Below are 26,843 nucleotides of genomic sequence, written 5' to 3'. Positions count from 1 at the left end.
GTACAGTGCATTATGTCAACTATGGCTTATTATGGCACCTTGGGGGGTCTCCAATTGTAGGCAGCTTCTCATTGTGAAAAAAAACAAAGTTAGGTAGATTTCGATTTTTAATCCTGGTTCCAACACATATGACTGTGACACCTTGGGAAATTATTTAGTCTATCTGTGTATCAGTTTCCACCTCTGCAAAATTATATGTTATCCATGACTATGAATACTTTAATCTCCATTTTGGGACTTTAAATCATGACTGATATCGTGGGTCATGCTATTTATGACACTGATACTTTTCAGCAGAGAAGTAATTGAATGATTTTTATTTTTAATGAGGTACATTATCCTTGCTAAAGAATGCATTCTCTTGTAATTATTAAATAATGTCCTTCTGTCACCTTTTCATCATCAATCCCCTGAAACTTAATAGAAATTATGCATATGCAATGACTTGGACAAACTGTTCGACCCCGACACTAAACAGGAAGTTCCATAGAATGTTCAGATATGTGAATGCAACATTACTTTACATAGGCATAGGATTTAGTCTACACTAGAGTGACTGACTAATCCAGGTCCATATTGCTAGGGTTACACCCATGAAACAAGATATCCAAAGATATTTGGTCCAGCCTTCACTGAAAGAATAACATTCTCTCAAACACCATGCATGAATCAATCTGGTTCCATGAGAAGGATTTGTCTGCAGCTGTCCAAAACAAAGATCCTAGGTCTTCATCAGCAGAAGCAGCAGCTCTCTTTGGGGCCTGATGAAAGAGTTTTGGCTGAGCACACCCCAACACAATCTTGGTAAACATCAGGCAGCGTATACGATGTTCTGGAAATGAAAGGATGCCTCTCGGGTTCCATCTTCTTCAACAGTCAACAAAGCTCCTTACTTTAAAGAAGCTCCTCTTCTGTTCCCTAGAGTTGTAATCCACACAGTAACTACTCTTCTTTAGCTTCAAAGCATACTTCCTGACACCTCTCTGTGGTTGAAATCCAATGCTGGGCCAGAGGCTGCACTTAGCCACTGGACCCCCTCCCCAGCAGCCTTAAGGCTGGAAGAAGTACTGACCCTACAACTCAGACACCCAAGAGGAACCCCCCTAAACCCTGTACTTGCCTGAAGAATTTCTAGCACTAAATAATAGCTGCCTCATTCTTGTCTCTGATATTATTGCTTTTCCTGATAAACTGAGGCTGCCCTGTGAGTTGGTATCAAACACTTAGCTCCCTCCCTCACCCTTCAATTATTACAATTCTGTTGTCTTCCAGCCACCACTTGGCTTTAACTGAATTCTGACTCTTCCCCAAAGATCAACATCACTGCATGTGGTTATACACTGCAAATCCCAGGAGTCAACATTCACGTAGACCTAGGCTGACCAATACATATGGCTACCGGGCACTTGACCTGTGGCCAGGGAGACCACCACCTGTCCGAGAGAAAGAGGAACTAACTTAAAATTTTTATTTTAATTAATTTAAAATTTAAAAACTGACAATTCAGTTATTGGAGGGCATGTTCGGTATTTGGGGCACAACGTGGGTATGTGAGTCTAGTTGTCCAACAATAAATTTTATGAAACTTAAACAGAGATTAAATATTTCTTTCCTTTTTTCTTTCTATTTTTATTTTTTGCCATGCCTCATGGCATGCAGGATCTTAGTTCCCTGACCAGGGATCGAATCCATGCCCCCTGCAGTTGAAGTCCAGAATCCTAACCACTGGACCTCCAGGGAAGTCCCTAGATTAAGTAATTCTAATGAAAATTTAGCTTCTGAATTAAGATGTGTTATAAATGTAATATACATGCCATACTTTAAAAACTTACTAATATCAAATTAATAATGTTTATATTGGTTACATATTGAAATGATACTTGGATACATTAGGTTAAATAGAATATATCATAAAATGTATTTCACTTGTTCCTTTTTACTTTGTTAATATGGCTATTGGATAATTCACAATTACATATGTGACTCACTTTATATTTTACTGGATAGCACTGCCATACACCATAAGGTAGATGATGCCCTTTAGAGTCATGCAGTGCACAACCTACAAAACCATATTTGTTGGCTTTATCAGTGACAATGATTCCTCTGCAGCTCTTAGGACTGTCTAGCAGTAGCTCAACATTCTTTATTCTTTATGGCTCTAGAGGACCATTTTTCTCATTTTCTAGAAACATTTTCAAATGAGACAAACGAACAAAAAACACACAAATTCTTGTCCATTGAGGTTAATGCCATTAGATTCTACCACTTTCTACCATTTTACGCTGTCATCTACTGAGCTTGTGGTCACTTCCCTCATTTCCTGAAGACATTAGAATCTGACTCCATTTTCCTGTTGAACTTAAGACCTGTCTTCATGGTGTCCACACAAATAACTAATCCAAAATCACAGTCTCAGGCTTTTTTGACTTCTTCATCTTTGATGACCTTTCACAAACTGGTGATTATTCTCGATGGCCACACCCTGGACTTAGTCATTACCCAGATATCTGATTTCTCTGAAATCTTATTCTTCAATAGCCGATTATCTGGTTATAATCACCTGTTCTCCTAGTTGTTCCTTGTCCTTGGCTATATTATACATGGTCTTTGGTCGCTAAGAGACATCCTTGTCATGACACCTCCACTTTCAGTCAGGCTTCTTGGAGTCACTCATGTTATCTACATATATACATAATCCTAAGGACTTTTATCTGAACATACTTAAATCCCTGACATATTGAACTTCATGTAAAATATATCCACAGAATTCCAACCTGTCTTCTCTCTTCTACTGTGTGAATAAACACTGCTAGAGAAAATGACATAATTTTACACATTCATGCCTCTTTAAGTCATGAAATTGATGATCTTCAACAACAAGTGTGCCTTAAGAATGTCTACTAACATTATAGTAGTTTTGGTTTGAGCTCTCTATCATTTCTTTCTATGTGCTTTCCAAAAAAAAAAAAAATCTATAAGCCCCTCAATCCTTCCCTATCTACTCATAGCAGAGTTTCCCTTAAACTTTACTGTGAAATCTAAAGTTATTAAGTATGATTGTCTTTGAATTCTTTTCTCCTCTCTACAAACTCCTATTATATATCCACACGATTTATTACCTCTCTTCTTCTGGTATCAGAGGATAATTGTATCCTCTTATACCTGTTTAAGTCTAACTCCTGTATCTGTATTTACAATGAATAATATCAATACAGATAATAATTAAAACAACCTTCATTTCATGACAGCTAACCTTGTGCCAGGTAACATGCTGAGTACATTACAAAAATTAATCTCATTTATACCTCATAAAAATTTTATTAAGGCAATATTATTATACCTATTTTATGTACGAAGAAATAGAGTTGAAAGATGTTTAACGGCTTTGCCAAAATTGCATAGCTTATAAGTTGGAAGAACAAGTTTCTAACTCAGGTCTGAATTAATACAAAGGCTGTGGTCTTTAACATCGTACCATAGCAGCACATAAGAGAGCCCTAGGATCTCTGAAACCTTACTCCATAAGTTGTGGAGTTTCTTGACTGTAATTTCAACTAACTTTCCTCTTTCTTGGGGCTGTTTCTAAAACATTCTTACATCTCACTCATATTAAAGAAGAAAACCTAACTTGCCCACATCCCATCTCTGGTCTTATCTAATTTTTCTTCTTTTCTTTCATCCCCAGATCCTGAAAATGGTGTCTACATGTGCTGTCCCCACTTCTTCACCTTAAATTTATTCTTCTACTCAGAAAACTTTGCATGCTTCTTCCAAAATTCTACTGTAACCACTCCTGTAAAGGGCATAAGTGACCATCATATTGACAAACAAATCTATAGGATCTAGTCTTCATATTATGGGAACTCTTTGCTGCATATGACTTCTTAATTTTCTTGATCACAAAGACACCCCACTTTTGTTGTTTTGCTCATTTTTTTGTGATCTCCAAGTTTCTGTGAAGGCTTACTCTCCCTCTACCCCTTAAACACTAAACTTTCTTGGTTCTATGTGCCAAGTTCTTCTTACCCCCTGCTAAATAACTGTAATATTTCCACTCCTAGCATTTTTTCAGAGACCTTGTGCACACCAATACCCCTTGAATATGATTATCAAGCTAATTTCTATCTTGAATTTCTACTCAGTATATGTAAATCTGAATCTTCAAATCTCTCCCTCTCTCTGCTTCCTTTCTCTACCTTAATTGTTGGCCTCACTGAGTGGCACAACCCTCTTATTCACCAAAGATAGAAACTTGGGTGGGAAGATCCTTTATTCTTGCCTCTTTCTATGTTTTGTTATCTCACGCCTCCAACTACCATTTCCTTATTGTTTTTTCTCTATAAATATTTTAAGAATTTATCATCATCTCCTTCTTTTTAGAACTGTGAACCAAGTCGAGTTATAAGAGTACACGGGGAAAAAAAATGAAGGGCAAGTGTCACTGGGAGAATCAGTGAATGAGTGGGAAATTTTTTATGGGGCTTCTAGATAAGGCTTCTAGAAGGTGGTGTCATTTGACTGGGAGCTTGAAGGAATTGAGTGTGATAGTACTGCAAATGGAATGTCAGGCCAAGGCAGCAGCAAGTACAAGAAAGAGCAAGGAGACCTGTGTGGCTAGAGAGGAGTGAGAGACCCTAGGACATGAGGTCAGAGGGATGATGGGTATAAGCAGACAACTAAGGTAAGAGCTTCTAGGTCCTTGTAAGGACTTTGGGGGCTTTTACTCTGAGTGAGATCAAAGTCTGTTGGAGAATTTTTAAGTAGAAGAATGACAGGTTCTTTTCTGATTTTCAAACGATGACTGTACTGCTGTGTTGTTAAACTGTTTGGGGCAGCCAGAATGGGGCAATAATAGAACCAGGGAATAAGATTGAAAGCAGGTACTATCTAATCCAGATAAAACAGGATGCTGGATTAGCCCAGGTGTTAGTTGTGGACGTGGTAAGAAAGGGTCAGATGTTAAATCTCTTTTAAAGGAAGAGCGGGTAAGGTTTGCATGTGGGGTATAAGAGAAAGAGAGGAATGATGGGAGATTCCAAGATTTCTGGCTCAATTAGAAGGTGGAGTTGCCATTTACTGAGATGGAAAAGATTCCAGGTCAGGGTTGGTTTAAAAATCAGGGGTTTGTCTTGCTCCCTAGCGTGACAATCAAGGATCTCAATGATCCGACCTCTGTTCATGTGAATCCATACTTCTTACCACATGCTAACTCTTACTTCGAGTGCTAGCAAAACCAAATTACCAGTGGATCCTCCTTTCACAAACACTGTTTTTGACTTTGATATCTTGGATTATACTGAACTCTTTAAATGAGATTCTACAAAGTAAATTCTATTATGACTTTAACCTCCTTTAAGAACTATTCCCTGAAGTCTCTTCAGCAAAATAAATCATCTGTGCTCTATGATGCCATAATAACCTTCATATTTATATAATTTCACTGCCACATGCTGGTGGAATCCTTATGCAGTCATCATGTTCACTCAGCGCCCCCTAACCCAGTTCCTCAGTCTGTGAGCTACTTAATGGAAGTTCATTGTTTTATATAAAAGTAAAACAAGTTGGCATTTAAAAAATATTTGAGCAAGGGGAGTATATAAGGAAGAAAAGAAGAGAGGGAGAAAGAAAAGAAAGGAGTAAGTATTTTTGTCTGTTCTACTAGAAAACTCAGGTCTCTCAATGGAGTAATGGGGAGAAACTCTTTAATAATCCTCTTCATTAAGATATATGTCTCTGCCATTCTGATTTACACTCAGATGTCACCCGAGTCTTTTTTTTTTTTTTTTTTGCAGTACACGGGCCTCTCACTGTTGTGGTCTCTCCCGTTGTGGAGCACAGGCTCCGGACGCGCAGGCTCAGCGGCCATGGCTCACGGGCCCAGCCGCACCACGGCATGTGGGATCCTCCCGGACTGGGGCACGAACCCGTGTCCCCTGCATCGGCAGGCGGACTCTCAACCACTGCGCCACCAGGGAAGCCCTAAATTTGGATCTTGAGACATTCACCAAGGTGCTTGAGACAAACAGTGATTGTCCTCATACTGATGATCCCACTTCAGCATTCCTAAAAAGTTCCTTTGTCAACTCTTCAGATGTTTAAGCCTCACATGCAAACGTATCTGTAGTGGTGGTGTTGCTCATTTCAATGCATGTTTATTGACTGTCTGGGCTCCCTTATTCCTTCTAAACTGAGCAACATTTCAAGTCTTATTTTGTTACTTACTTAGTCTTCTCTATCAGGACTTTCCAGGTCTTCACCTGTGTCACTGTGTATTAGAACTACTTGAGAGGTCCATGGTTGAAAGAATCGATGATGTTATCACAGTCTGTATTACCACTCTAACAGAATTGGTCTTAGTCCATTTGTTCAGACGGCTTCTTTGAAATGACACAGCCGAATGTACCTTGTTAGCCTTGTTTTGTTGAAGATTTAACAAATCTCAATTTGTTAAAATTTAGATTTACATGCAGCAGACAGGTTTTTTGGTTTTTTAGCACTTGTTTTGTTCCTTCTTTTAGATACAGGATGTCTTAGTAATAAAGAAAAAGAAAGATTGCCAATGTTCTCTCCCAGCCTGAATAACTCAGAGTTACATAAATGTTTATGCATAATGAATGTCTAATTGAGGTGCCTGAAATATGAATAACTGTACTATTCCAGACTAGAGTGAGATGTAGAATTCTCATTCGGCTGCAGGATTTTTATTTCCCCATCTCTGACTTCTGTTATTCCCACTCTTGGGTGCGAAACTAGCACAGGTAAAACTTTAGAGCTTCAGAAGGAATCAATCTCACTTTTTTCCATACCAGCTAAGCCATTCAAACAAAGAAAAGGGCTTCCCTGGTGGCGCAGTGGTTGAGAGTCCGCCTGCCGATTCAGGGGACACGGGTTCGTGCCCCGGTCCGGGAAGATCCCACATGCCGTGGAGCAGCTGGGCCCGTGAGCCATGGCCGCTGAGCCTGCGCGTCCGGAGCCTGTACTCCGCAACGGGAGAGGCCACAACAGTGAGAGGCCCGCATACGGCAAAAAAAAGAAAAAAAGAAATAAAAAGAAAAGAATGGTAGGAGGAGATTCCTGTGAATTGAGAACAAAGTGAACCTCAAATCTTGATGAATCCAATACACAGAAATAGAATTGCAGGGTTTTAGATTTTAGTCTCACTGAGAAATCTATTTGAGTTTAAATGGTTGGCATTCCGGAAGCTGATTTACATGTTCCAGGCTGTTAATAAAACATCTTGCCTCTCTATCTCTCCTTAGTGAATCCTTGCCACTTTATTGATAAATTGCTAAGGAGAACTGATTATTTCCAAATGTATGTCATATCGATAGGAAGGAAGTTTCCAAAGCTCTCACAATAAATCGATATGGAAGTACAACAAAAGACCAGCATCCTGGGCTTCCCTGGTGGCGCAGTGGTTGAGAGTCCACCTGCCGATGCAGGGAACACGGGTTCGTGCCCCGGTCCGGGAAGATCCCACATGCCGCGGAGCGGCTGGGCCGGTGAGCCATGGCCGCTGAGCCTGTGCATCCGGAGCCTGTGCTCCGCAACGGGAGAGGCCACAACAGTGAGAGGCCTGTGTACCGAAAAGAAAAAAAAAAAAAAAAGACCAGCATCCTTTCTCTCGGTCTTCCTCTGCAGAGTATGCCTTGTCTCTCCGAGTCCTCCTCCCCAATGCTGCAAGAGGCACAGTGGGTCCTGGTGGGCATCTGTGGGCTTGCCCACTCACACTTCTCCTCTTTATGAACCACAGGAAGCTGGGCTATAGACTAAGGAACCCCAGACCAAATCATGTAGATCAGGCAGTATTTTTACTGGAGTTGCGTCATTGGACATACCTAACAAGTATCCCCAAGATGGGTCACTGGGGTGTCTCCTTCCAAGTCTGACTGCACGTGTGTGAGTCAGGCACTCACTCCTGGGGAAGAGATTAGGCGGCTTGCTGGTTACACAGACTCTCTCTTCCTCATGCCCGATGCCTAGTTAGTGCTAGCCTTTTCAGTATAAGACCAATAAACACTATTTGTTGTTGAAAATACAACTATTTGCTTTCTAATTTCTCTTTCAATTGTGGAAATTCAAATACAACAGTTTGCATTGAAACCCGAAGGCATTTTGTGCTTCTCTGAAATTCTCTTCAGAAAATTATTTTCTGTCATCCATTATTAGGTCTTGAAATTTATGTCGAGAAGATAGATAATAATTTTGAAGCAGTTGGTCAAATAGCTTTTGATTTCCTTATGCCAATACCTAGTATACAGAAGTTGGGGGAAAAAAATAGAATCAATTCTCTTGGCAGTCTCTACAGGTTTCCAGAAAGTATGATCATTCGACTAAACAGTAACAAAATGAAAGGCAAGATGTAATACTGCTGAAACCTTCATTTGGAATGGAAGAAACAATTCAGTGATTGAGAATGATCATACAGGGGGATGTTGTTATTATTAATTCCAGATTATTCCCATGTCATACCAAACAGAGATCCAGTTTATGGCACATCCAGTACATGGCAGACATTTTCCATTTTGTGGTTGAGTTTTATCTCTGTTATTCATTTCCTTTCACTTTGTACAGACTTAACAGCTTTTTCTCCATGTTAGTGACTTAAAAAATATTGCTTCTGGGCTTCCCTGGTGGTGCAGTGGTTGAGAGTCCGCCTGCCAATGCAGGGGACATGGGTTTGTGGCCCGGTCCAGGAAGATCCCACATGCCACGGAGTGGCTGGGCCCGTGATCCATGGCCGCTGAGCCTGCGCGTCCGGAGCCTGTGCTCCGCAACAGGAGAGGCCACGACAGTGAGAGGCCCTTGTACCGCAAAAAATATATATATATATATATTGCTTCTGTCAGTTTCTAGCATATTGATGCACACCAGTAGCTTTTTCTTATTTCAATTCTTTTCTGGGAGACAGAATGTTGGTCTCATTGTTTTGTTCCAATCTTTGGCTGTTCTCACGTATATTTCAAGTGAAGTAATATTTTTTTTCCTACCACTTCATACCATCCAAATACAGAAACAAGACTGAAGGAATGTAGATTTTGGCTAGGCTTTGAGTGTAGGGGGAAAAATGGGGGGGGGTGTATCTTTTAAAACTATATTATTATATGTAAATATTTAAAACAATGTCTTTACTACTCTTGGATTATGTAAGACAAAGATAATAAGCATGCAAAGAAATCACATAGTCATTATATACTCAGAAATAAAATAGAGAAATGTGTCTGTTTATTTTCTAAGACACCAGTGGGAAAAATTTAACTATGTTCTAAACCCAACTCAAATAGTATTCCAATTTTTCCTAAAGAGAAGCTCACATAGACAGGGAAGACATGTGGAGAAGAGAACAGTAAGTGATTTTGAAAGCAGAAGAGGCTGCTTCAAATGCTCAAACCTGCTTTCTGTTAGCTGTAGCCATGGGCAGGAATATAAACTTTCTTGAATTGAAGTTTTCTTATCCATAAAACTGAGTTTTATTCCTGCTAAATTCTTTCCTAGGGTTTTTGTAGGGCTCAAATGAGATAACGTATACATGCCAGAGTTTTTTTCTATCTGTATTTCATCTCTGCTAGGCACCGTCCTAGATGCTGGGTACCCACAGATGCAGGAGACGTAGGGCTTGTGTTCCACTCACACCCCTTCTTGTGGGCTCAGAGAAACAACTCTACAGTCCAATACTGTATACTAAGTTCTGAGATAGAAAATAACATGGCGCACCTCGAAAGAGAGACAGAGACCTCATTTAGCCACCGGTAACAACTTTTTGACAACTACTCAAGGACAAGCAACTTAAAAATGTTGATGCTGTGGATGAAGAACGATCTATATAATAAAGAATCTGGAGGCCAATAGGAACTGCTGATGACTTAATACAGTTTGAACCTGAGATGTGGATTGATTGGGGTGGGGGCATTGCTGACACCCTCTGGTTTTCCGGCCTCCCTGGGACGCATTTGTTGTGGGTTGCCTGCCCTTCCACGGTGAGGAAGGGTCATGATTTCTACCCTGTCTATGTGTTCCTCCCGTTGGAACTATTTAAGGCACAATTTAATCATCCTCTTTCTGGGAACTCTATTTGGAATGCATGGCCTTATCAAAATGTAAACGGAAGAGACTCTAACGACCACTTATGAATCTATAATATCACAGAAACACATAGACCACAGAAGCATATGGTTTCAACTTCCACTGTCTAGAACACTCAGAGAGGAACAGCAGGGGAGTCAACAATGCTTCTGGTCATCTTAATAGGAGAGCATTATAGGGCTTATCTCATGTTCTAAGCATCAGTCAAAAGCAAAATAAAAACAAACAAACTCAAATTAATAATCCACTGAAATACATATGTGCCAGAAACTGGCTAGGGAAACATCCACAAAACATGTGTATTTATACATTGTTCACACATATGCTCAGGCACAAGCCTTCTAATACAAAACAATTCACCCTGTAGGCAGAACAATCTACCTGGCGGCAGACGTCTGGTGATGTGGAGGTGGCAGATAAACTTCAGACGAGGACCCTCTAACTGGAATAAAATAGCATTGCCCACCGATTTTAAAGTGGAAAACAGATACGAAGGAAGTAAATTCCAGAAGCTACTGAGGGACAAAACAAAGCAAAATAAAAACATACAACTTGAATTCCTTACATTGCTAAGAAAATTAAAATAGCTAAGAAAAAGTAAAAGTGACCTTGGGGTAAAAACCAGAGGAATAAAGCTTTCTACCATTTGTGTTTACATTTTTTTTTCTGTGGTACGCGGGCCTCTCACTGTTGTGGCCTCTCCCATTGCGGAGCACAGGCTCCGGACGCGCAGGCTCAGCGGCTGTGGTTCACGGGCCCAGCCGCTCTGCGACATGTGGGATCTTCCCGGACTGGGGCACGAAACCATGTCCCCTGCATCGGCAGGCGGACTCTCCACCACTGTGCCACCAGGGAAGCCCTGTGTTTAGATTTTAATGTTAAAGAGGCAAGAATGATGAAAGTAGACTGTCTTGAATGTCATGGTTTATTGTCAGCAATATTCATGTCAAACATACATCTTGGTTTTAAAGCAGGGGGATGAGTAAACAGTGCAGATGTGGACGGCTCATTTGCAGAGTATAGGAAGGGCAGTATGCTAACAGAAGCTGGACTGCTTTGAATTGTTATTAGTGACAATATTTTTAGAGTTCGTTTCGCAAGGCATGAGTATAAAAGAGAGGGCAATTCTAATTTTTTTATTTTTCCCGAAGAAAAATGGGTGGAAAAAGTCATTCATTTGCTAAAGGTATTAAGGCAAGGGTCTATTCATTCTGATGAGTATGACCTAACCAGGTTGCTAATAGAGCCATTACTAGAGTAAATCCTCCCAATTGTCTTGGAAATAATTTGGCCTGTTTTTCCTCTTATTGAAGGAAATAAGGGAGAAGAGGCAGATAGGCAAAAAGCATGGAACTTTCTCTAATCATAGGAGAGTAGATATTGAAAAATGACGAAGAGTCACTCGTCTGGTGTAGAAGGAAGGTAATTATAGGGTTTGATGCATATTTTTCACGTGTGGTTGCTTGTGCCCTAATCTTGTTGAATGCATGGGTCTTGTGCAGTGACCCTCACTGGGCAGTAACCTTCTTATGATCAGTTGATGTGAGTTCCCCACACAGCATCTTGTATACATGCTGAGCTCGTTTCTGGCCTTTGTTTCTTCCCAGAGGCTACAGTGTTGCAAATAGGACACAGAGTGTATTCTTTATGGGCCAAACACAAGGACCGATAGAACACGGACTGTCACCCCAAGGTACCTGTTACCAGGTGGATGCAGCAGCTAAAACTGAAAGGCTCATCTGTGAAAGAAATATCCTGAAATAAGAAGGGCATGCTTTACCAAATCAACATCATTACCCTTGATGGTACGTGTTCCACAATTTCGAAAACGTTGGAAGATACTGATGGGAACATTTCTCAGTTGTTCTGCATGTACATTCTAAAAAATTGGTATTTAAAATTGTTTATTTAGAAATAATGATAATAATGTTTGCTATGGTCACTTATTCTCTATTACTGTCTGGACTCCAGTTGGCTACAACAGTGACTAAATAACTTGTGAAATAATTTTTTTTGAAACTGAAAAATGTTAGCAAATACCCACTTCTCATTTAACAAATCATCTCAACAGAGAAGCAGTAAGCCTCTGAAGTTTAAAGTGGATAGAAATCTATGCAATAAATATGATTCAGTACATTTGTTCATTTGTTCAGAAAATATTCTTTGAGAGTTGAACATGTCCACAGTACTGTGTTAAAGTGCTTTGAGATTGTGTTAAGAATTCTATTTTTTTTTTTTTTTTTTTTTTTTTTTTTTTGCGGTACGCAGGCCTCTCACTGCTGCGGCCTCTCCCGTCACGGAGCACAGGCTCTGGACGTGCAGGCCCAGCGGCCGTGGCTCACGGGCCCAGCCACTCCGCAGCACGTGGGATCCCCCCGGACCGGGGCACGAACCCGCGTCCCCCGCATCAGCAGGCGGACTCCCAACCACTGCGCCACCAGGGAAGCCCAATAATTCTATTTTTAAGATGAATATTTCTGATATGGTACAAATCATTCACATAAATTCTCCACCTTCTTGGCAGAAATGTGGAAAATATTAAAGCCTCTCTTTGAATAAAATTAGCAAATAGCAAAGGAATAATTAAACATTTAATCTCTAAGCATACCATTGGCATATATTCTGGAATGGTTTAGAAAGAGAAATTCAACTTGTAAAAACTTTATTTCATAAATGTTTTCTCCCAGATATCTTAGCTACTTTCAAAGTTGTTTAGTCGGAAGTATCTCTGTGCCCAGAGGACAAAACAGTCCAGATGATGAGAATCTGTAGTGGCTCATTAAGTTCAAGACCAAGGAATTTGATCTTGGCTACATGGTGAGGGTGTTCAGAGATAACAAGGTCCTAGGGATCATCTCGTCCAAGTTTCTCATTACAGAAGTGACATAACTAGGGAAATTAAACAAAGGGAGGAAGTAACCCAAGATCTCTCCAAGGGTAGAAGGGAAATCTAGTTCCTCCAACTCCATAGCAGCATATCCAAAAAGATATATTTAATCAGCATATCTTCTCAAAATGAATAATTATTTAGCTATATTTCTTTGCTCGTTCAGATGTCAAGACTTCCCACCCCATATGTCCTAAACTTTATAAGGCAAGTACCAAACAGCATGGTTTTCAATAGTGTGTGTAAAGCAAAATTACAAAGCGTATTATCTCAATTGATTATTCACATTTCATTTTAGACAATCAGCTATTCATACTGTGATATAAAGAGAGTGTTAGAAAATTAATATCCCAGAGCCATTTCAAAGATGGTAGCAGGGGTTAATATAATGGCATTGATCCTCATCCAGCCTATGATTTTGTCACTGGCAAAAATTTGCTATGAACGTGGCAAGATAGCAACTTCCTTAAAATAATTAACCAAAATTTCTTCACTTCAAATGCCCCAAATCTAAAAACTCCCTTCTCCAATTAAACCTATCTGCTAAACCAAAAATCATCATCCATCATATTATTATCAAAGAGGCTTTAAAAGCAATATTGTTAGAAACACAGTAGTGAACTCATTGGACACAACTGTACTTCTAAGCATATTAAACAAACCCTGTTTAAAACCATTGACGTGCAGAATGTTTGGCTAGATTTTATAAGAGCTTCTTTCAAAGTGAAAGTGTGTTCTACTGGCTCTAAAGATATTCCACGATAAAGAGGCTCTCTTTGGTTCCCCTAGAGAGGACCACCAAACAATATTTGCCTGGCTGATTTAACCGTGGAAACGTTGTGTATATATGTGTTGTGTGTGTTCATAGCTTGTATTCATGTCACACACCTTGAGAAACAGTGCTCTCTGGGAAATGCTACAAAACCCAGCATAGATTTCCATGGGGAACACAAAAGAAGGTATTAAAATTCCAACATTTTAAAATTTGATGCCAAGCAGAAACATAGTAATATTATTTGCAAATTAAAAAGGCACGTCTAAACAAACTTTTGAGTTATTCCCCAGTAAATATGCTTCCAGCATTCTAATATTTTTTAGCAAGTATCAATGATACAAATGTATCCTGTATTGCACATTTAATTTTGTAAAGCTCCTGGTGAAGCCAGAATTTTGATTTACATGTGAGAATTAAAATTAAAAAATAAATAAATTAAAACTTAGAATGTTAGTTAGATGGCAACTCTCATTCTATTGTAAAGGTGAATACAAAGACCTACTGATAGCTTTGGAAGAAATCATTTAAAATACATTTTTAAAAATAGTCAAAATTGAAATAGATGAAGGGAAAAAAGGTAGTTTTTATTCTCCCTAAAGTCCAGAACAATTCTTTTTGGCTTTTCTGAGTATCATAACATTAATAAATATATATTAGATTGGATTCTATAAGATCTAATTCAAATGACATCATTATAATAAGAAGAACAAAATAACATTTGAACATCAGTGACAAAAATTCATTTGAATTGAAAGGAGTTTGAAGTGAAAGACTAGGGGCACATTTAACTAAATAGCAGCCCAAAATTTATGTAAAATATCATGAAAAATGTTTAAATGTTATTTTATTGATCTTTCAATTATTATGATATCATTTTTATCTTATATGACGATAGAGGAAAAACACATTGGAAAATACACAAATTCTAGTAATCACTTTTTAGGGAGGCATTGCTTTTGTGATGAGAAGAATACTTCATTCAATCCATGCTTTAAAATATTAATATCTGTGGTGTTGTTGTAGGAGTTGAGAGTAATTGATGAGAAAGAGACTAATATTTAAATGCAATACAGTTTGTGTAGATTATTTCATTTAACCTTCACAATAGCTCTGCAAAATTGTATAATTGATTCCATTTCAGAATATAAACAGGGGTACCATACCTGCAGGATTACCCCGGTGTCATTATTAATAGCCCTGTCACTCTCAAAAATGCCTGGTTTGGATGATAAGTCATATAACCATAACCACAGAAATCAGGAAGCTGAGATGCAGAAAGTCAAAATAATTGACTAATACCATCCTCATCGTTGGTTGATTCCATATTGGAACCTAATTATGCATGGATACAGTCATTCTCTTTCCACTGCTTAGCACTGTATGAGAGGTGGCAAAATCAGCAGGGCTTTGCAGGAGAGTAATTCGAAGATGAAGAAGTATAACCAGTCCGAATAGGAATGTCAAATATTCTGAAATGCTATACTAGAAAAACAGGTCTCTGGATTTTTCTGCTCCTAAGGATTTGCTCTTAAAAGTCAAATGTAACACTTTGACCAATGAATTCATACTAAAGTAACAATGAATTACCAGTGAGTGGATTAAGAGAAATACGGAATAAGTGGTAGAGGCTACAGAAGGAAAAGAGGGGAAATAGTGGAGTGGAAGTTGCCAAAAGGGACAGAAGCTCACTGATTGGGAACTTTAGTCTCTTTCATAATTTAAGCCTTGATGTTATAGTCTAAGGGAGGAGCTTCCTAATAAAGGTTAAAGACACCACCTGATCTGGCAGATACTGATAGCCAGGCCTGGGCAATGGAAAACAGAGGAATGGATCAGGGACTGGAGAGAGCTGAAGAGCACCAGCAGGAAGCATTCATGGCACAAAGCAAGACAAAGTTCTCAAGGAAGCATTGTCATCGCCTTCCCGGTTCACAGTGTATCAGCTACGCTAGGTTCTGGGTTTAATTAGTTGTGACAGATCCTTTCACTATTTAAGGCAGAAAGAGGAGAAAAAATAGGAAGAAGAAAAGGAGGGGCATTACAAATGTAACTAAGGGACAAGAGAACTGACACTGCAATAGAGGAGAGAAAATTTTGCTTTCCAGGAGTGGCAGGAACAGATCTCTGAAGAGCAAAGTGAGGTATGACGACTTGCTGAGCCACCTAGGAGCTGCAAGAGGCGGTCCAACATGTGTAAGTGTCTAAGTGTGAACTGGAGAAGAGGTTGGCATTACGCTAATGACTAGAGCTCCCTCTTGGCCAACAGGAAGAAGAAAAATGACTAAAGCAATGACTGGACCAAGCTTAGGCATCAAGGCATGGTAGCAATGATTAACTTCAGTGGTATATTTGAAGGGAAGGAAAGGACTGCAGTTCTTTTTTTTTTTTTCTTTCTTTCTTCTTTTTTTTTTTTTTGCGGTACGTGGGCCTCTCACTGTTGTGGCCTCTCCCGTTGTGGAGCACAGGCAACAGACGCGCAGGCTCAGCGGCCATGGCTCACGGGCCCAGCTGCTCTGCGGCATGTGGGATCCTCCGGGACCAGGGCATGAACCCGTGTCCCCTGAATCGGCAGGCAGACTCTCAACCACTGTGCCACCAGGGAAGCCCCTGCAGTTCTTTTTAAGATACAAGTGTGGACATTAAGTGACCTGCTCCAGCGGCCTCTCCAGATGTCTCTTATATACGTATTCCTCCCAGAAGTGATCTTCACTTCTATGACCTACAAATGTAATCTGTTCTCCCTGCTGGAGGAAACAAAGGATACAAAAGTACAAAACAACACCACTACAAGTCTCTGCCCTGGGTTTAAGAGAGAAGACAACAGGTTCCTGAAACAGGAGGAATTATCCAAGAAGCAAACCTAAAAACAAAAAGTCTGAGGAGCAGCAAGCAGTGAAGTATCTACTAAGTACAAGTAAGTGGCAAGAGGGTGAAAGAAACTTGACTCAAACTTCCCATCTCTTTGTAGGTTCTATCTCTGGGTTAATTCAAATGCAGCACTGATAATGCTTCATGGTTTTTAATCAGGAATTCTTTGGTAAATAGGAAGACAGATTTACTAAAACTAGCTCAGGCCAGAGGAGGTGATTATTAGAATTAGAAAGGTAAGTTTCACAGGCTCAAGCAGAAGTACAGCCAGAGGTGATGGCACACAGGCAGCAGAATAGGAATGAGACCAGAGACTCTGTCTGTCCTTTACGTGGACGTATGTGGCCTCAAGCCTTCACTTCTTCTCCAGCAGCTGCTTCACTCCTCTCTGTCTTATTTACATGTGGCCTATCGTGCTTTACCCAGTAGTCCTCTTGGTTCCTATGTTTATGTTGCATACATGAAACAGAGATTCTGATGGCATCAGTTGAGATCGTGGGTTCTTTCTCATCACCTGTGGCTAGTGGGGGGAGGAGAGGACCATGTGGTAGAATGACTGTCCCTTTGGGGCAGTAGAGAGAGGATGACTTCTACAAAAGGCACCTGGAGTAGAAAGTTGAGAGTTTGGCAGGAGAAATGATTGGCATCTCTAACTTATTCTATCTATCAAGGTTGTTGTGACGATTAAGGGACACTTAGAACATGTATGAAAGCATTTTATAATCTGTAAAATACTATGTAAATGTCAGGTGGTGGATACCTTCCACAAAACTCTCAAAGGGTTAATATCTGTGCTACCCTTTGGAAAGAGTGATCCATCTAATTGCTATTGACTCAGAATGACACAAGACTGGGAAAGCTCCAATGCATTAAGAATGGGAAGATAAATTCAGAACACAGATCACAGGAGGTATGTACTGTTTTAAACCAAACAAACAAAAATGAAAACGAAAACAACAAAAACCCTTAAAGCAGTAGGCTCCAAAAGACTTGATAGAATTACAAGTGGATTTTTTCATTTAAACAACACATTTCCGCCCAGTTTTATCATGTTCTGGTCCCTGACATCAAGGTTGTAGCAGATGGGTTTGTACTGCAGGAACCCAAAAGCTAAATTCCATTCTATAAATGTGTGTCAATCTGTTGTCTGAATGTATATTTGCATTTATATTTTGCTTTTCTATGTATTCATAAATCTATCGCTCCAAAATGTATTTGAAGAATATCATTTAAATAAATGACAAAAACTTGAAGCAATGTTTATCAACATAATACTCAATTGAATTTGTTCTTTTCTGTATTTGTATAATTAGGAAGTTACTTTCTTTTATCCTTCTTTGGCAGTATAATATCTTCCTGCTTTCAGATGGTTAAGTGGTGTATGTATCAGATGATTCTTGCCAATAGTCAAGTAAAAAAATATATCACTAGGGCTTCCCTGGTGGCACAGTGGTTGAGAGTCCGCCTGCCGATGCAGGGGACACGGGTTCGTGCCCCGGTCCAGGAGGATCCCACATGCTGCGGAGTGGATAGGCCCGTGAGCCATGGCCACTAGGTCTGCACATCCGGAGCCTGTGCTCCGCAATGGGAGAGGCCACATCAGTGAGAGGCCCGCGTACCGCAAAAAAAAAAAAAAAAAAATAACTAGCACTTCTTTCTTCCCTGACATATACCTTATTTTCTTCTCCCTTTAGAATTCTCTGCTTTATTTTTATGATATATAATTTAAGGTATATATTTATTTATTTATTATTATTGTTTTTTTTTGCGGTACGTGGGCCTCTCACTGTTGTGGCCTCTCCCGTTGTGGAGCACAGGCTCTGGACGTGCAGGCTCAGAGGCCATGGCTCACGGGCCCAGCCGCTCCGCGGCATGTGGGATCTTCCCGGACCGGGGCACGGACCCATGTCCCCTGCATCGGCAGGCGGACTCTCAACCACTGCACCACCAGGGAAGCCCTATATTTATTTTTAAGATATGTAATTTTGTGCTGCACTAAAAACAAAACAAAACAATTCTCACTCAATGCTGGTCATTAGCCATTTATACCTTAGCATGAATCTCAGTCAACATGGCTCCTCTTCCAAGGGCATTTGCATATAGACTTTATAATGGAATAAAAAGCTTCGGGTTTTATTTTTTAATTGAAATAACGATATGTGGAGTTCTTTTTGGTTTTTTTCTTGTAGAGGAAATAACCCTCCTCTGATGCTGGCTACCTTGACCCATACTGAGGTTACTAACCTCAACCAGGGTTAAGCTAGCCCTGTGCATGGTGTCTTGTATGTACATGCAGAGGCAGGGCAGTGTGAGGAGTGGAGATGTGGCCATTTGTGTGACAGTCCAAAACAGGTAGACAGCGTGGGGTGGACTGGGTGAGGAAGTTATAGGCAACTATGCACATACGCCACTGAGAAGCAAAAGGGGTCTTTGGAAGTGAAAAAATATGTAACTAAACCTTCCCACATAACAAATATTGATAAAATGGACCATAGGCAAGCATAAATCTATAACTATAGCACAGACAATGCTTTTTCCCAATGAACTACAACATCAGGTTTTTACCCTAACACATGATAATGCATTGTATCAATAGTCAAAGATACAATTGTATCAAAAGATACAATTGTATCAAAAGTCAAGTAAGCTTCCAGTCAAACAAGTAAGAAACCATAAATTGTGTTTTATAATCATTTGCCATCAAAACAACTTTCTTATTGGAAATGCATTGTATTTGTACCTCTATCTATGTACATATATGTATAGGTATAGATGTATACATTCTATAAACTATAAAGAAACTTATTATAAAGAAAGTGAAAACATTCCCCAAATCCCATCCTCCAGGTTTAAAGAAAGTTAACATTTTAGAAGTTTAATTTCAGATACCTCACTCTACATATACGAGTAGATAAAAAGATAAACAGCTCTAAATAATTCAAAGTGACAACTTGTACTATTTTAAAATGAAAAAATATTTTAACATAACTTCAGTAGAATAAGGACAACAAAAAAACTGTTGATGTTTCTTCATAAAATATATTAATTACTAAAAAAACAAAAACAAAATAAATCTGCACTTAAAGTTATGTATCTAGTGGCCTCTTGTTCTGAAAAGTTGGGGGCAGGGGGAATAGCACATATCTAATCCCATAGTTTGGTATTTTTACCTTCTTGCATCTGTGACATTTATACTCTGTTCTACAACTGTAATTCCTAAATTATTTAGTCACAGTCTTACATTTAAATGAATTCACTACTCAGTATCCATCATTGGACCATGGTTTTTCTTTATTTTTTTCACTCATCTCACTGTTGGTTGGATTGTTTCATTTGTATTCCCGAAGAGGTTGTACACTTGACATAACTTGACTTGCTCAAATTCACTGGGTATAAAATTCATCAGTTGTATTTTCGCTCAGAACTTTCTAAAGAAATATTTTGAGACTGCTTCCTTTCATTAAAGTTGTTTTCGATCTCTCAATATCATGACACTTCCTTTAGGGAATATCACATCCCCTTGACATCTGGGGAATCTATGTATTATTTCTTTTCCCTTTTATATTTTGTTCCACATTTATTAGTGCTAGGCTGGCCTGCATCATAATTATGATTTTGGGTATGGGAAGTTCTTTGTTTCATGTTTTCTATCTATATTCTTTTTTTTTTTTGGTTTGGTTTTAGTGACTTTTATGGAAAAGGAATACTTTAAAATTTTCATTACTTTGACATATTTAAGGAAAAATTTTGAAAACTTACAGTTACTCACCAGGTCTCTCATGCCCATAGCCTGATGAATATCACATGATGAAATGAGCGTAACTACGCAGATACAGAGAACAGACTGGTGGTTCCCAGAGGCGGAAGTGGGGTGGGGAGGGGTTAAGTGAAATGAGTGAAGGGGGTCAAAAGGTACAAATTTCCACTTATAAAATAAATAAATCATGAGGATGTAATATGCAATATGGTGACTACAGTTAACAATAACACACTACATATTTGAAAGTTACTAAGAGACTAGATCTTAAAATCCTCATTGCAAGAAAAAAAGTCTATAACTGTGTATAGTGACAGATGTTAACTAGACTTATTGTGGTGATCATTTTGCAATACATACATGTATACACATATGAAATCGTTATGTTGTACACCTGAAACTAATATATTGTTATGTCAATTATACCTCAATTGAAAAAAAAGAGCTCACTGAAAAAAATAAAGCAGCTGATGAACACTACTTTTTTTTTTTTTTTTTGCGGTACGCAGGCCTCTCACTGTTGTGGCCTCTCCCGTTGTGGAGCACAGGCTCTAGATGCACAGGCTCTAGATGCACAGGCTCAGCAGCCATGGCTCACGGGCCCAGCCACTCTGCGGCTTGTGGGATCTTCCCGGACTGGGGCATGAACCCGTGTCCCCTGCATCAGCAGGCAGACTCTCAACCACTGCGCCATGAGGGAAGCCCTGAATACTACTTTTAAATCAAAGCTGTATATATATTTAAAATTTATATCCTCTATCTCTGTCAGTATGTCTCTTTCACCAAGTTTTTTTTTTTTTTTTTTTTACTGATTAAGGTATCTTCACACTTGGGTGAATTTCTGTATATATCATTCTACTTTTTCCTTACATGTTTTCTTCTCCCTTTTGGTCTTTCTGAATCTCTCTGATATTTTTTTCTCTCTTTTCTGATATTTTTTTCTTTCTTTCCCTCTTCTTTTTTCTTCCCCTTTTGGGTTTTCCCCTGTTCTCTTTTTTTTCACCTTTGTTTATATTTTTTCCCTCCCTCCTTTTCCTTCCTTCTTTATTTTTTCACATTTTTTTCCTGAATTGGTTGTGATTTAAGCTTAGTATTTCCTGTTTTACTGAAAAAAAATTATGGTCTTTGTTAGTTGATACATATTTATCCAAGAAAATATTGTTTCTTTCCAAGCTGTCATTCATTGATATTTATATCAGCATTCCTTTGAAGCAAAAGAGTTTTAAGTTTCTGTTCTTAATCATCTTCTTTTATTCTCTATCAATTGTTGTCTACTTTGAAATCATCATTTACTAATTAATACCATGTCTCTAAAGTCCAAAAGCCAAATTTTAGCTGCAAATGTACACAAATTTTTACATGGTTTTAGTAACAAAGCTAAATTCTGTGTGCTGGGGGAGAAATTGCAAAGGGTCATATTTTTTCATCCTGCATTTTCAATAGAAACTAAGTGTGTACATTAATAAAAAGGGAAAAAGCAGTTAATACAAAGTATTCTTTTTTGTGCATGGTACACATATTAGGAACCAATTCTTTTTTAACTTCTTTTAAATGATTTTCTGATTAACAAGACTTTCCTTAACTCAGAATTTTTATGTCATTTTGAATTCATTATCATATGCAACTCCAAAAATCCTTCCTCTTTAATTTACCGTCTCTTATTTCTAGCCCACTTTTTTTTCTATATCACTCCACAATAGTGGCTACAAAAGAGGTTTATAGTAAGTGTCTATGTCTCTGTTAACAAAAGCGGGGAGAATGATTTTGGGTGCCAGCTAATAGCTGTTGTACAATAAAATATACTTTAGAAATGCAGTTGTAAATATAACATGTTCTCCTTTAATACATTTGTCGACAAATGAAATAAAAGTCGCCTTACCCCCTCGCTTGTTGATCTTGGCATAGCCAGGAGAATAGCTCCCAGACATAGAGGATGAGCTGCTGAAAGCTACATGGGGGAGTCCAGACACAAGTGGCTCATCACATTTTTCTGAAAAGACAAGAGAGAGAGATTCAATAAAGATCTTTAAATATTCATTGGATAAAATGATTTGTTAAAATAATCATTGAATATAGTACAAAATTTAAAATCTATCTAGCAAATGATTGGAATTTCGGTAACTCAACTATGATAATTCTAATAAACCACAGGCACAGTTTAAACCACCTTCTGATGCTCAAGAGTTATAACTATGATAGAGTGCTTTATTCTGAGGGGCCTCAACGCAGGCCTGCTATCTCAGAATCATGAATAACATTGTGGTTGTTTATTTCCCAAGCTTTGGAATCTGGCATCTCCTAAAAATCTTCAGTTATTTATTCATTATAGGGATTCGGGGTTAGAAACATGGAGACTGAAGGAGGGAAGACCAGGAGGAATAATATCCAAACTAAAAGATTAGGAAAGAGGTGTCAGTAAGAGAAGACAAGATAATCACCAACACGAAAAGCACTGCTGTCTAAAAAAAATTAAACAGTTCCCATCATACTTGATTAATCAACTGCACTGGAACCAGGTATTCCCTCAATTCTACTCCTCGCTTGGCTTCTACACTGCCATTAACTTTCTTTCCCTCCTCCCTTACTACTGCTGACTCTCCCATTCCACTTTGATGGATTGTTCTCACCTTCCTAATATCTAAATGTTAAAGGGCTCAGGACTCAACTCTTGGGGTTCTTTTCTGTTTCCTCTCGCTCTCGGGGAGCCTGCACCAAGGTCCATGTCTTCTCAGACTAGAATATCCCAAATCCTACCACCCCATGTCACCTGGTCATCTGGTCCAAGAAGCCATCCGTGATCACTGCTGTGAAAGACTGGATAGCCTTCCTGCTTCCTCCCTTGCTATAGTCCTTCTGTACACAGTAGCCAAAGGGACAGTTTTAAAAATATAGGTGGGTAAGGTGGCTCCTGTGCTCAAAATATCCCCTGGCTCCTGTTCTCAGTCACTTGGAATGAAGTGCAACGACCTCCAGTGGCCCACAGCGGTCCCTGCACTGATCACATCTCCCAGCATCCTTGTGCTTTGCCGTCCAGCCACCCTTTCCTTCTAACTGCAACAACAGACCTGCTCCTGCCCTGGCCTTCGCTGTTACTCCTCCAGCGACCACAAGCCTCGTCCCTCACCTCCCCCAGGCTCTGCTCAATGTTATCTCTCACAGTGCAGACGAGCTTTCCTAGTCCACCCAGCTCCACGAATACCGCACTGCCCTCACTCTCTGTACCCACTTCCAGCTTTATTTTCCTTCATAGCATTATAGAGCCACCTGACACGTTGTGTTTTCACTCATTCAGTTGTTTGGTTGCTTCTCTCTCCCACTCGATTGGAAGCTCTACGGAAATAAAGTTTTTGATAGTTTGCTTAATGCTTACTTTCCGGTGATCTGAACAGTACCTGGCACTTGGCACACACTCTCACAACATTTGTAGAAGGAAGGAAGGAAGGAAGGGGGGGATAAATGAACGAAAAACAACAACAACAACAACTAAACCCAACAGACTCAGAGTCTTGAAGCATGATGCTGAATTACAACATGGTGCAACACCTAACTTTTAGAGAGATGGTCTTAAATCCCCAACAAGTGTTTACATGTGTTCAGTATGCTGTTTAATATGATACAGAACTACACTGTATGTTCTAGAATGGCTGCTCTCTCAGATATTCATCAACAGGAAAAAAAAACTAGCAGTAGATGGAATGAACTAGTTTTCTTGAAAAGTCACTCAAGTGGAGTGAAGTCCCCAATGATACTGGGGAAATGAATTATTATTCATTATCTCACCACTCAAGTGTGTACAAAACTGAAGTTAAAATGAACACATCCATCCTTGTAAATCATAGTTAGATTTCTTATTTTTCTTAGTTCTGCTGCAAGTGCCTCTGAAAAATATGCATGTGTGTATGAATATAGTCCCTGGAAAGTTAAATGTAAAAGAATGAAACGATGAACATAACATTTATTTTAAAAGTATCAGTTCACAAAGTAAGAATCCACAGTGAAGGATTTCATATTAATTGTCTAAAAATTTACTATTCAGTTTAGATGCCACTGAGCACACATATAAAACCTTGATTTCCTAACTTCTGACTCAGTCTAACTTTGTACAGTCTTTTGGTGTAAATTCTGCATTTAACTTTAAGGAGGAATCGTTACTTCAAAAGTTTCCATTATATTAGGAATGTGCTAATGTTCATTCATTTTTATTTTATTCACTCATATAAAATAAGAATCTATGACATATAGACACTACTAATACAAAATAAATAACCAATAACCAACAAGGACCTACTTTATAGCACAGAGAACTATACTCAATATTTTGTAATAACCTATAAGGGAAAAGAATTGGAAAAAGAACAAATATATATACATTTATTTATGAATCACTTTGCTGAACACCTGAAACTAAGACAACATTGTAAATCAACTATACTTCAATAAAAAATAAAATAAAATAAAATAATAAAAAGTTAAATAAATAAATAAATATGTAAAAAAGAACCTGTGCTGTGCCAGGCACAGGAAATGCAGCAGTACATGAAACTGACAACATTCCTGTCCTCATATAATTTATGTTCCAGCAGAAACTAAAAATAACTAAAACAAAAACAAACAGGTAAAAACATAAAGGTTAATTTATAGTATGAGATGGTTAAAAATACTACAGAGAGACACTAAATATGAAAGAGGGGGCAAGGAGTTTGGGGGGTGGGGTGGAGGTTGAGAGAGTTGCTGTTTTTTGCTGCCTAGTCAAGAAAAGCCCCTTTGATCAGGTGACATCTGAGTAGTAATTTGAAGGAAAAAAGGAAGTGAGCTCTGCTAGAAATCAACAGGATAATGCCAGGAGGAACCTTTTCTAGTCTAAACCTGCTCAATAAGGCTAGCTTATACCTGGTAATAAGGAATGACACATTTTCCAAAAGTAAGCATTCAATGCATATATAATTACATGTTACACATGGAAAGTAATTAAAATGAAGTTGATAAATAATTAAGTGATCCATTAGCTAGTTTAAATTTAGAATTTAAATATAGCAGTTATAAAACCTGAAGATAGTTTATCCTTATTACAATTTTTAAAAAAAATTTGACTTCCATAACAAATTAATCATCTTCATACCAAATTAAATTTTTTTCACTGATTTTTAAAATCCATATAAATCAAAATAACAAAATTAGAATAAAACTTGGATCAGGAAAGATAAGAGCATATAAAAGATTATTTGCTTTTTTTAAAAAAGGTGACTATAAACTTATTATCAGAATTTAAGCATCGGCAACCTCACAATCTTCTGAGACAAAATCTACAACCATGTAATTAAGAAAAATGCTACATAACTGTATGTTCTCCTGGAAGACTTTAACCACAAATATTTCTTGAGATCTTACTCTATGCTCCGTACTGTTCTAACAAGTTTGGGCAATAAAATCTACCTATGTATCACCTATCTATCTATCTATCTATCTATCATCTATCTACCTCCCATCCCCTCATGAGATGCAATAATATATGGACCCACATAAAGTAATTAAACATGAAACAAGAGAATAATATCACCAGTTTGTAATTCAATTCTGAATAGAATATAATCCAGTACTGAAAGTAACAAATAAATTAAAAATGCAGGGCTGATTTTTAGATGACTTCCTTGTCAACAGTTGCTCTGTCTTAAGTGTGTGACTTTGAGTATGTCAGTTAACCCCCTATCTACAAATGACTCACATATAATATAATATAATATGAAGAAATTAGCCCTAAAACCCCCTAGCATTGTCAAGCACAGGAGTCCACAACTATATCCCACAGGCCAAATCTGGCCACTGCTTGCTTTTGTAAGTAAAGTTGTGTTAGAGAACAGCCCCACTCACTCATTTATGTATTGTATGTGGTTACATTCACAGGGCAGCACAATGTCACAAAATGAGACTATATGGCCTCCACCTATGGGATGCAGCAAAAGCAGTTCTAAGAGGGAAGTTTATAGCAATACAATCCTACCTCAAGAAACAAGAAACATGAAACATCTCAAATAAACAACCTAACCTTACACCTAAAGCAATTAGAGAAAGCAAAACAAAAAACCCCAAAGTTAGCAGAAGGAAAGAAGTCATAAACATCAGATCAGAAATGAATGAAAAAGAAATGAAGAAAACAATAGCAAAGATCAATAAAACTAAAAGCTGGTTCTTTGAGAAGATAAACAAAATTGATAATCCATTAGCCAGACTCATCAAGAAGAAAAGAGAGAGAAGACTCAAATCAATAGAATTAGAAATAAAAAAGAAGTAACAACTGACACTGCAGAAATACAAATGATCATGAGAGATTACTACAAGCAACTATATGCCAATAAAATGGACAACCTGGAAGAAATGAACAAATTCTGAGAAAATCACAACCTTCTGAGACTGAACCAGGAAGAAATAGAAAATATGAACAGACCAATCACAAGCACTGAAATTGAAACTGT

At 38.5% G+C, this 26,843-nt stretch overlaps 1 protein-coding gene across 1 annotated transcript in view; it reads right to left on the bottom strand.

The window, feature by feature from the left end:
• The window catches only part of CNTNAP2 (contactin associated protein 2), a gene marked incomplete at both ends in the record, with an annotated part of 1,080,529 nt that overhangs the window by 1,041,624 nt on the left and 12,062 nt on the right, over positions 1-26,843 (bottom strand). The window contains one exon of the mRNA XM_081243680.1: positions 22,253-22,363. Within this exon, the coding sequence (XP_081099806.1) occupies positions 22,253-22,363 (111 nt within the window). The remainder of the gene's footprint in view (positions 1-22,252; positions 22,364-26,843) is intronic.

Source organism: Mesoplodon bidens (assembly GCF_964165515.1).
Source record: "Mesoplodon bidens genome assembly, chromosome: 9".
NCBI classification, from domain to species: Eukaryota; Metazoa; Chordata; class Mammalia; order Artiodactyla; family Ziphiidae; genus Mesoplodon; species Mesoplodon bidens.
Note: the sequence above shows the minus strand (reverse complement) of the source record. Positions and strands in the feature narration are given on the sequence as shown.